At 46.7% G+C, this 12,527-nt stretch overlaps 1 protein-coding gene across 1 annotated transcript in view; it reads right to left on the reverse strand.

Annotated features, from left to right (window-relative positions):
* The window catches only part of WBSCR17 (Williams-Beuren syndrome chromosome region 17), a 112,827-nt gene that overhangs the window by 21,301 nt on the left and 78,999 nt on the right, over positions 1-12,527 (reverse strand). Inside the window, exons 3-4 of the mRNA XM_008576334.1 lie at positions 11,480-11,617; positions 5,074-5,169 (exon numbers count right to left, since the gene is read on the reverse strand). Of these exons, the coding sequence (XP_008574556.1) occupies positions 5,074-5,169; positions 11,480-11,617 (234 nt within the window). The remainder of the gene's footprint in view (positions 1-5,073; positions 5,170-11,479; positions 11,618-12,527) is intronic.

Raw genomic sequence — 12,527 nt, forward strand, 5'->3', positions numbered from 1 at the left:
GAATCTGCAGGGATGTCGCAGATCTGCACATGTGCAGGTGCACAGGTGACCCCTGTGCCCACCCTCATATGCAGGTAAGCAGGCCCTCAAATTCAATGTGCATAAAAGCGTGTGGGGACAGAGGGAGGGTGGACTACAAAGGGGCTCAGGGGAATCTGGGGGGCACAGACAGACTGCTCTAGATCTCGATTGTGGTGTGATTACTTGATCATGTATGTTTGCCAAAACTTGCAAAACTATCAATATAAAGAGTAAGTCTAACTTTAAAAAATGAAAAAAAAAAACCCAATTATATAAAAACTGAGATAGCATTACAAGTTAAAAAAAATAAGCTGGGATACTATTGTGGGAAAGTAAAATATTTTGATCCCCAAATATATTTCTTTGACATATTTCAAGTTATGCTTTTTCTTCATATTGATCTAAATTTGTCAGAGATTTTTATTAATGAACCTTCAGGGGAGAAGAGGAAGTCTGCCCTTGGCCCCTGTAGTAGGTGTAAACTGGGCCTGTCCTGGGCAAACAGGGACGTCTAACCACTCACTCTAAGGTCTAACACATAGCCTTGTCCATCACAGATGCTCAGTAAATAGTTGTGGATTGACAAGGAAAAGCACTTGGAGATGTTTGCTAAGGCCCCACTGTCAGGAGTCTGTACCAGCATCTGTAACAAGTTCCTGAAGGGTTCACGGTGTCCATGAACCACGCCTGAGACGCAGGATGGGGAGCCCCTGCCTGTGCTCCTGGCACTTGGGGCTATCCACACACCGTCCCTGCTGGCCACCCCACCGCCTGCCTTGGCGCCCACGTGGTGTTCCGCCTGCACGTACCTCCCGCCCCCCACTCCGCCCGCACATTGGCTCTTACATGCCACTTGCCCACATTCCTTTACGCCTGCTTCCAGTGTTTCTGTGTGCCCTATGGTGGTTTAGAGAGCATTTAGGGGCTCCAGGACATGGGAGATGCTCCCCAGGATTCACCAGATGGCACAGCAGAGCACCCAAGACCAAGAGCTTGAAAACTGGCACTGCCCCACCTAAGTCCCAAGTTTCTCATGAATGAACAGGGGGTGGGAAGGTGCTACTAACTCCCTGACAGGGCAGCTGGGAGGACTCACCCTGTCACTAAAACCAAAACTGGTCTTATCATCAGCATCTTTGCTCCCTGTCTCCGCCCAGCCCCAGCTCAGAGCACTGAGAGCTGGAACACTTAGCTCTGGGCTGGGCCCACCACCTGCCCCACCTGCTCAGCTCAGGGACTTGAGAGTACAGGATCAGAGCCATCAGGGGACTTAGGAACGGAGGAGGATGCTACAGCGAGGCCCCCTTCTCTCTTCCTGGCGGCACCTTTACCTCTTGAGAGAAGCCAGATGACATGGCTGGAGATGCAGCAGGAAGGAGACCCTTGGCGGGGGAGGCCAACCCCATGGGTGAGGCCCCGTGGAGCAGCTGTATTGCCGGTTTCCCTACAGCAGCTCCGGCTCAGGGACCCACCCAGACGGGGGCCACGGGGTAAGGAATTGGAGGCTGGCACTTTATTTTCAAATAAAACTTAGGCTCGAAAAGAAGCTGATGCTTGTCTCATCCAAATTAGTAGCCAGAGCTAACGGAGGCTGGTAACAGGGTGGCTGACAGGCGCTTGCAAGCAGGCGGGCTCTCTGAGTAGTCGGGACCCGTTTCCTTGTTGACAAACACACGCTGCAAGACAGGAAATTACCCTCCTCAGTGCCTGTTTTATCTCCACTTAATTGCTGTTTGATAATAAATTACAACATCGAGTCCATTAATTAAGCCAACAATGTCCGTGGAACTCCAATTTCTTCTGGGAGGTGCTGGTTACAGGAGCGCTGATTCAGTCTCTGTTTGAGTACAGCACTTGGGCAGCAGTTTAAAGAGATAACAAGGCCTGTGCCTGGCAGGGGACTCCTTGCAGAGAGGGTGTGGGCTTGGGAAGCCGGAGCTTGGTGAACGAGCAGAGCGACAGCCTGGCAGCTGTCTGTGCGAAGGCTGCATCAATTTAGAACATGTGATAGAACAGAAAACAACATTAGATTTACTTTTAAAAATCAGCTGATGGAAAGCAACCAGGGCCACGTGTAGGTGTTCACCCTAGAGCTGGGGCAGCAGCAAGCAGCCTAATTTGGTATCGTTCCCTAATCAACTAAATGGAAGGAGCATTCGTTAGGAAAAGTTATGCGTGCAGGTGGAACTGGTGAAAGATAAATTCCAGTTATTTCCCAGCAAAGACCTGGATGCTGTGCCGTGAATGCCACTATGTTCCCAGTGGGAGGGGAACTCAGTGCCAGCTCCTGCCTGGGCAGGGAGTAAGTCAGTGGTCATCTTTAAAAGTCGACCACGCTGTCTGGGAGGTGGGTGATTTGAGCATTCCTGTGGGATCTGTCCAGCAGGTGGCCACTGGGCAGGACCCTGAGGGAGCAGACGAAAGAGGAATAAAGGACCCGGACAGAAGGTTAAGGAAGATCAAGTTCGCAGGGTCTGCCCAGACCATGTTTGGAGATGTGGGCATCACAAGGGCATTAGAGGGTGCCTGGGCAGCCAGGGCAGGCGGGGAGAGCAGAGGCGCTGAGAGGAGGAGGCCACAGGGCCACAGAAGTCACTGCAGCTGCCTGAACGTCCTGGTCCTCAGGCTCAGCTGAGCGCTTCCTGAGGAAACCTTCCTCTGGAATACCCAGAGCAGAAGGTGACTGCTCAGGGCCCTGTGGGGATGCCCTCAGATCTCTGGGAGACGTTTACTAGGTCACATTCTCCTTCACAGGAGAAGCCGGCTCCTCAAGCCGGGTTTTGATTATGCAAATATCTAAATGGGACAGCGTCCATCACAGTTGGTGAGGACTCAGTTCCAATGCTGCTGGATCAGAAGGCTGGAAAGAGAAGCCCGGCAGGTAAGAGTCCTAAGAGCAACTCCTGGCCTTTACCACATATGCAGGTGGAGCAGGTGCTCAGGAGTGGGGCTCCCGGGCTCCTGCGGCTTGCCCTGAAGCTGCGGAGGTGGCACAGGAAGACAGGGTGGGGTTTGCACAGGCCCCGCGTCCCACCCTCGGGCCCCCTCTCAGATACCTGAAACTGGTATCCTCAGTATCACCAGTTTGCTCTCCCTCTCTGAGCCTTCGTGGCCCGAAACACACTGGGCTGGACCACCGGCCTTGCATTCGGCCTGTTCCAAGCACAGTTTCTTTCTTAGCCCCTGCAGGACGAGCTGTGCCAGCCCAAACACGTCGCCCCCAGGTAGCCTCTCAGAGGCGCCCCATCACCCTTGGGGCAGGTCTCAACTCCTCAGACCAACAGCAGCAGCACCACCTGGGAACTTGTTAGAAACACAGAATCGCAGCACAGCAGACCTTCCGCACCTGCCTCCGCCTCTCGCTCAGCCTCTCGCTCAGCCTTGGCTCTCTGCACGCCCTTCCCTCTGGCGCTGCAAGCCCAGCCAAACCCCACCACCTTGTGCCTCCCAGCACCCAGCACCCTGGGCTTCACTCGCTGCCTGCGGGTTTCATGCCTCTTTACTTCTCTCCCTCTCAAGTGTAAACCTCTCAAGAGCAGGGACTCTATCTTATCAACTGCCTGTACACAATTGTGACTAGTGTCTACAGCAGTGATCAAGACGTCCTTGGTGAGTGCACGAATGAGTGAATGAATGAATGACGCATGGGTGGGGACACACACTAGATTCTTTAGTCCGTATTGCCTCTACTGCTGATGCCTGTTTCCAGTGGGCAGTCTTCAGGGACAGGAGCAGGTCTAGGTGTCCTGGTCATCCTCCTGCTCCCACGGGCATTTTACCAAGTGGTGGTGGGGCTCCATAAATAATCCTCAATTGAATGGATTTGAATTTAAAACATTTCAGTTGTCCTGCCGGGCCTGGGCTCCAGGGTGCTTTGCTCATCGGCACTTGCCTTCTGTGCCTCAGTTTTTATCTCCCAGACTTGCTTCAGAGATCAAAGTTCTCAGGATTTGACCAGTAATCTGTCTGACGTGGCTCATCCACCTTTAGAGGGAGCCTGAGGGTCTGGAGCAGGAGAATGACCTGTGGGGAGAGTGGAGGGACACAAGTCTGCTCTTTCTGGAGCTGGTCACATGGAAACAAAAAACTGCTACAAGCAGACAACACCATGAGCCTCTGTGCGTGCACAGTGGTGTGTGTGACTGACAGATGTGACTGTGCGTGGGAACGTGTGCACTCACACATCACGAGAGAGATGGGGACTCACGGGTGCATTGGCCGGTGACTTCTGTTGCGGACGCACCCACCGAGGCCCACAGGAGAGAGCACCTGTGAGTCTGACGGAGACCCGACCACCCAGTGCTCCTCTGGAATTGGACACGACGCTTTCCCAGTCAGTAGCCTGCCTTTTGTTGCCATTGGTTGACATAAAAATGTTTACAATTTTTACAAATGTCAAATCCCATCACATTTTTGGACGCATTTCCCCCCGAGCTTCGAGAGTTTCTGTTCATCTCATTGTGTGCACACACAAGCACGTGCACACACACGTGCACACTGCTGGCCAGCACAGAGCCGTCGGGGAAACTCACCTGTCGGGGCTCTTTGTTCATGTGTCGGTTGGTTGATCGTTCTGCCCTTTCCATGTTATCCCGAGCGTTCTCTGAAATGCACCTGCCAATGCCTTCACCCTCCCAGCAGCGCTCTGCTCCTGCACACACTTATGGCTGGTCATGCTACCACCACCCTGCAATGGTCTTTCAGGAAGGACAAATCACGGATCTGCTAACTCCTTCCCCGATGTCGTAAGCAGGCACGTTTCATATCATGACAGTATATGCACATATGCTGTATATCTGCACATAGCACATCACTCTGCAGCTTATTCACATTTTCCTTTCAGTATGAAACGTGCACGTGATCCTTGTAAAATCTGTGTTGATGCAAGCACTTACGAATCTTTCCCTAGCTTCTTTACAGCAACAACCAGAAAGCCTCCCACCTTCTCCTTAAAATCGTGGAATAGGTAACAACTACCAACTAGATGCCAAAAGTCCCGAAGCCCTGCGGGCTGGTGACTTTATTTCCTTCCTGGTCAGAGATGGCTCCTACCTGTGGCCCCCAGCCATGGCAGGGGTACAGTATTGCCGTGTGGTTCTCCAGAGGCCCCTGGTCCAAGCAGACGTCTTTCGCCTTGTTGTTGCGAAGCTGCAGGAAGAGAAGAAACATCACCCCTCAGAGCTTATCTTGTGCAGGTGCTGCTCCCCAACCACAGTTCCACCACACCTTCCCCATGATAGGGAGGACCAAGGCTCAAGTCTACGAGGTGATCACTTGAGCAAGAAAGCTCAGGCCCTCTGTGGGTGGTGGGGTGCTGGCACTCCACCCGCATCCTGGGCAGCCTGGCCCCACACTCAAGCTTCTCCATCCCTAGTATCACAGAGCATCTCAGGGGAATTTTCGAACATAGGAAAAGGCACCTCAGAGAGGGGTCACGGTGGCGACTGAGATGTCTGAACAAATCCTAAGTGGGCCTCGGCACCAGCACTTGTTTTAATAACCTTGAGGATCACAGATTAGCTTCTCAGGATGTTACTGGCATACAGGCATAATAAAAACCAGTAAAAAAAAAGAAACTTATCATGGGAAGCTCTAGCAACATTTATTTATACATCCAAAAAAATATGCATTGGATGTCTATGCTATGCACCATTCTAGGTGTCTGGAATGCACTGTGAAGGGAACAGTTTCCACCCTGTACTTGGGCATGTCTCTTTGCAACTGAGGACCTATCTGATTTGGACCTCCAGGTGCACTGGGATTCTGCACTGGTATCCATCCCACCACCGCCCTACAGTCTTAGTGAGATGGTCTTCCCTGTATATATTTGGTCCCCTCAGGATTATATTCTCCATGGAAACCAAATTAACCTGGGATAAATCAAGAAGAGGGGCAAAGGGGCACCCTATTCTTCATTCACCAAATGTGTCTGGGCGCAGACATCTGAGCAAATTTTGAAGGATTTAAAAATATTTTTAAGTTTATAGAGATAACACCATCTCATTGAGACATTTTGGAAAATATGGGTGAAAATAACAATGCTCACAACCTTTTCACACACTCAATTGCTTTTTTTCCCCCCAACTTTTGGACAATTTAGTTTTGTTCACTTCTGGTTGTGATGAGCAATTTTACGCATACGGCTTTGTTCACACTTCAGATTTTCTTAAGAACAGAACCCTACACTGGGATTACAGTATCAAAGGCATGAACAACCCTAATGTTCTTAAAACACGCTGCCTGACTGCCATCCAGAAGCTTTGAACTAATTCACACCCCTATCCACAAGGTATGTAAATACTTATCAGTCTGAAGGTTTTGAGAGGTGAAGATATTTTGTTTTTATAAATTTACTGTCAGTAGTAAAGTGGAATGTTCTGTGTTCAGCAATCATTTCCCTTTCTGAGAATTGTCTGTTTATTTCCCTCATTGGGATCTTAAGTGGCTTTATCATAGATTCGTAAGAGATCTTTACATATGAAGGACATGAATTTTTTTTGGCATATTTGTTCTACATAAATGATTTCAGGCTCCTAGCCTTTTACATTTTGTTTTTGAGGTTTATGCAAGTGAATCTATCATTCAGTAATTTAACAGGTATTTACTGAGGGCCTGGTAAGTGCCTGGCACCGTGCAACGTTTAATGAACCCAAAGATAAACACAAGTCCCTGCCCTGACGTCATGCACGGTTGGAAGGGCACACAGGCAGAGCCAGTGCAGTGACTGCAGTACTCCAGGGCTGACGAGGAGGACATCCTCACCCTGTTGAGGGTTCAGAGACAACTGCTGTGGCACGTGGATGTGCTGTTGCCAAAGTTCTGTCTTTCACCAGGTAGTGCCAACATGGATTTTGGTTTATATTATCATGCTGTACATTTATGCTTTAGACACACTGTGTGTTATTTCACATAAATAAGGGTTAAAAGAAAAAAAGGTGAGTAAGTAAACTAGGAGCCAAGGGCAGTTCAGACCACAAGGATAGTATGAGCTGACCACAGGATTCTGAGCAGAAGAGTTGGTGGCCCCGTGTTTTCATGCACAATGAAGTGTTTTTGTAGGTGCAAAGGCAACATTTCATCTTTGTAAGAGCTGGGATGTAAAGCATCCCTATATCTCTCTTTAGAAATTATTTTAAGACATCCCAGCTAATAGAGAAAAATAAAAATTTAGAAATCAAGGGGAAGTGACTTGTTATCTCTGTGGGCCTGGGCCCAACACTGCTGCAGGTTGAGGGGACCGGCCAACGCCTACTCGGAGGGGCCCGTCTTCCCATCCTACTGCGCTGGGGTCCTGGTGTGGCAAAAAGAATAAGTAAGAATGGGCATTCAAAACAGAGTTGTCTGAAGAGTGGTAATTTTTGTCATAGAATTGAATTTGATTAAAAAGTTATTCACAAAGTAGATATAAAATATATTAAAGTATTAATAACATTAGGGTCTAAAATGCCAGATAATATTAACAAACACTGAAAAGGACTGATGAGGCGGACAGGAGAAAGTGTGTTCAAATTTGGCGTGACATACCACTTGACCCCTAAGTTTGGAGGCTCAGAGGTTAAAGGTAATCATAATGTAATCCAGAATAAGACATAAACAATGCACTTGATTAGGAAATGCACTTTTTAAAAGCCAAACAACAAAGTGGCCAAAAATTAGGAAACAACAAGGAGCATAAAACCCAGAAATATTCATGGCCCAGGGAAGACTGTCCAACTGAGCTGTAAGTGAAAAATGAGGGACCCCAGGTGGGCCAGAGTGTGTAACCCCCTCCGCCTTCCTTCTCTCTGCTCCGGGGTCTGGGCATGGTGCAAAGACCCAGGAGGAGTGAGCATTAAATATAGAGTTATCTAAACAATGGTAAATTCGTTACCACACTGAATTTGATTTCTTTCATGTTAATGCTATAGCCCAGCTGAAATATATTTCAGTCTACAGTGAGCTCAGCAGGTAGATAAGGAATAACAGAGCAAATGCCCTAAAATCTTAACGTTGATTATATCTGGGAATTGGGATTTGGAGGAAATTTTCTTTTCATCTTTATATTTCCTATAGGGTGTATGTATTGAATTTATTTTTTAAAAAAGATAGAAAAATTGGCAAAAACAAAAGGCTTTCCCCCATCCCACCCAGACTGCGATCTCTCTGGTAGCTCCAAGGCCACCCCACGGTACAGTTGTAGGGACATCAAGGATGTGGATGGAGGCCCGTGGAGTGGTGGTGTACGCACAGACTCTGGAGCTGTGCACAGCAGCCCTGGCCGCCTTCTAGCATTTTCCCCTTTTTATTTTTTCTTTTTTGATAACTATTTTTCTTCTAATTATAAAATGATCACATAAACATCAGTGAAAATTGGGAAAGCATGGTAAAGTATCCACACAAAAACGGCCGTCTCACCGGTGCCCAGCCTAAAACAGAAGCTGGTCCAGTCTTACCAACCGTTTTCCTCCTGAGCATTATAGTATCAGTATTTTTCTCATGTCCTTAAACCTTTGTACATACCACTTGTAATAGCTGCCAAATATTTCAAACCATGAATATATTATATTTAACTAATCTTCAAGTTAAAATCAACAATTTTTGCCCTAAAATATAAAATCACTGAGATGAACGATTTCACTTTCAAATCTTTGTCCCTGTTTCAGATTTTATTTGCTTGGGATACGAGTGGAGAAGAAAGTATGACTATCATCAAGCTTTTTAATACATGTGGTTGAAATTGCTTTTTAAAAACCTTGTTTCAATTTGCACTCTCACCGGAGGATATGTGATTTTTCATACTGCTGAGACCTTGCCGGCAAAGTAGCAACATATATTCCAAAAATGAATCTTTGTTCATTTGGCAGAGGGAAAAAAGCAACCTCAATGTATTTCAAAATTTATTTTCAGCTCTTTGATTATAAGATAACTTTTAAATTTTCATGTGTTTTCAACCATTTGTATTTTTTCTTGTGTAACTGACCTTCCTGTGCTTTGTCTATTTTTCTCTGGGGAGGTTTTATTTTGTTTTTTCAATCAATTTTTTTATTTAAACTAATTTACAGAGCTCATTATAGAAATTGGTAAAGGGCTACAAAAAATGATTACATCGTATAATGTTGAGTATACTCATTATCCTGAATTAAGCACCACACATTGCACATGGGTATGGATATTCAGTGCTGTACTCCATAGATATATACAATCAATTGTGTTTCAATTAAAAAAAATCTCATTATATATTAATAGTATTATCCATTCATTTATAGAATTTGTGGCATACATACTTCCAACCTGGCATATTATTTCTATATCTAGTTAGTTTGTGTATTATTTTAATCTTTATGAGTTCATGTCTATTATCCATTTCTTTGCATTTCCTTGCATGGCTTTCACTCTTGACCCTTCCCCATTTGGAGCTCAGATTCATCTCTTTTTCCATATGGTTCTTTTATAGTTTCTTTTCTTTCATGTCATACTACTGTCCATTTGAAACATACTTCGGTATATCGTGAGCTGTAAGAAAATAAATTGATTTCCTTTCCAAATAGCTATGCAATTTTCCCAGTTGTCTTAGGAATAATCCATTCACTGCCCATCATTTTGCAATGCCTCCTTTATATTCGATCTTACTTTGATAACCAAAAAATAATGCATGCTTTTATTTTGAAGAAGATGAGACAAGGCAGTTAGGACCCTATTAACAACTACTGCTGCATGCCAGGCACTGTTCTAAGAACTCTACGTGTCACGGCTCACTCTGTCCTCACAACAACCCTGAGGAGCAGGCATGTTCACTTCTCCCAGTGTGTACACGAGGGGACGGCAGCCCAGAGGAGTCACGAGGCTTGCAGCAGCCCACTTGGATTTGCATCCCGCAGCTGGCTCCTGACCATCACAGAGACTGCCCCTGCAGGAAGGGAGCATCCCGTTCCACATTCCACCACTCCACACCCTGACAGTTTAACCTGGAGATGATGTACTTTCTATAAAAGGCATCAGACAAAGAATTGGAAAATTCATAGTTGTAGAAAAATGTAAACTCTCTAAGTCAAAGGGATCCTTCTTAGCTTTGGCCTGGTAGTCAGAGAGAGTCCCAGGCAGCCTGCAGCCAGCACGTGTTTCTTCCAGGGGACAGTACAGACTCCTTGCTCCCTGGCCTGTGTGTGTCACTGATTCCACCTCCAAACAGGAGCCGCAAGGAAGGAACAACATAGGTAGATGCACAAGTGTTTATATGTAAGGAGCTCTCAGCAATGGCATTTGCGATATATATATATATATTTTTTGTCTTTTTTCGTGTCCGGCAACGGATCACAACCCTCAGTGTTGCGCCCGTACCGGACTGGGACCGGCAACGGGATCGCAACCCTCGGTGCTGCGCCCGCACCTCGCTCAGCCAGTGAGCGGGAACCGGTCTGTATGTGGGATCCGAACCCTCGGCGGGAGCACCGCCGCGCTCCCAAGCGGTGCACTGTAGCAGTGCGCCACCGGGCCGGCCCCATTTGCGATATTTTTAAAGTGGAAACAACACCGATGACTATGTTTTCAAGCAAAGCACAGTATACACAAAAAGTAAAACCATATGCAGCCATTAATAATGCTACAGAAAAGTGTTCAGTGACACAGGAAAATATTCTCTGTGTATCACTGGGTAAATTTTCAAATTATTAGGCCTTGTGGACAGCATGGTTTCAGTAAAAATACGTGTGTGTGTGTGTGTGTGTGTGTGTGTGAATATACACACATGTGTGCATACACACACACATAGACATACAAGCACACAGTGTCAGAATGCCTATGTCCAATCTTGGATTCATGACCGAGAAGCTCTGTGACCTCAGGTAAGTTATATAATTTCTGTAATCCATGAAATGTTAATACTACTGTCTCACAAGGTGGAGCTGAAATGAATTCATACGTGAAAAGCACTTAGAACAGTGTCTGGCACGTTGAAAGCACTGAATAAATGTTCACTGCTTTTATTATTTTCAAAATTTTCTAAAATGCATGTTTATGGTATTTGTAATTAGAGAAAAATCCATTTGTTTCCATGTTTAGCAAGGTGATATTATCTCATCACAGAAAACCTGAGCTTTCCTTGACGAGAAGTGGTTGCAGCCCCCAGCACCGGGTGACGGGGGGCTACAGCCCCACTTCTCTTTACATCCAACTTCCTGCTCCATGTCCCCACTTACAGGTCCCAGACAGAGCTCATCATCCACCACAGAACTCATCCTCCTTGGGCAGAGAAGACCGCCACAGGCTTTTGTCCACCCCCCTTGTAATATTCATTACATCTGCTTCCCCCACCCCCACCAGCTAGAGGGAGCCTTGCTGTGAGGGCCTACACCTCCAGAAAATAGTCTTGAATGAGTGAAGGAGTCAATGAACCCATGAATGACTCCTTCTTCCTCCAGCAAAGCAATCCACAGCATACTGAACAGCAATCCAAGCAGCACGCATGCTTGGTCATAATTACCTCCCCATATGCAATGGTGTTATTGTATCTTCTCATTTCTGGGTAAACGTGGTCCAGGTACCACTGGAAATTCTTACACTTTAAACTTTTCCTTAATGCTCTTCTTTCAGAGACATCGCCTATGTCAATTCCTGGATTCTGAAAGTAGAGACAAGCCAAGGGGTGTTAGTGGCTGTGGAGCTCTGGCTAGAGAGGGGCAGGGGCGGGGGCGAGGACGGTCACTTTCAGGGAAACCTGCAGAGGAAAGGTCTTAAGCCTTGTATGCTTACTCAGAAGGCTGGCTTCAGGAGACCTCCTGGAGTCATCCAGATCTGGACTAGAGAATCCTCTTCCCTGAGGGTGGTCAGAACATGCACACGAAGCCCCCAACAAGTTACCACCCTTCTCACCACTGTGTGAAAGCGTTCCTGGGACATGCAGGTGCCGACACCCTACATCCCCAGCTCCTTCTCTCCCACATTTCCTCTGTAACTACCAGAGCCAATTATTAGAGGAATTATTTGATTAAGACAAGAAAATAAATGCCTGCAGCCACCCCGTCTTTCTTTCCTGCACGTGTGTGCTGTCTCCTGCGTTAGCTCTTTGTGAAGTTCATTATATGCAGAAGTGAAAATAATTTTCCATTGCAAAGCTTGTAATGATGTTCTAATGAATAATTCACTCTGCTTTTACAGGAATGAACCTGTAATGGGCTGCCGTGTGCTGACAGGGGAAAGTAAGGTATCTGAGATATGACTCCGCAGACTCAGCCAGGCGACGGTCGTGAATCAGCAGAGACAGGGTGCTCGCTCCCGGAATGCAGTGGCCAGGCAGCACTGTGGGGGCCTGGGAGAAGAACTCAAATTATTTCATTAAGATTTCTTCGACAGCCAAATGGCAAGTTTAAAGGAAAAGCTCTTTAAATGTCAGAGTTATTAAAATTCAACGGCAAACCTGAGCAGTGATATGAATGAAAACAGTCATTTAAAAAAGCATGACAGGGCACCCCTGGCATTAGAGACCAGAGGCCTAAGTCACACTGCCACTCCAGGTCACAACCCCTTCCCCA

Source organism: Galeopterus variegatus, unplaced genomic scaffold (assembly GCF_000696425.1).
Source record: "Galeopterus variegatus unplaced genomic scaffold, G_variegatus-3.0.2 Scaffold1331, whole genome shotgun sequence".
Classification (NCBI taxonomy): Eukaryota; Metazoa; Chordata; class Mammalia; order Dermoptera; family Cynocephalidae; genus Galeopterus; species Galeopterus variegatus.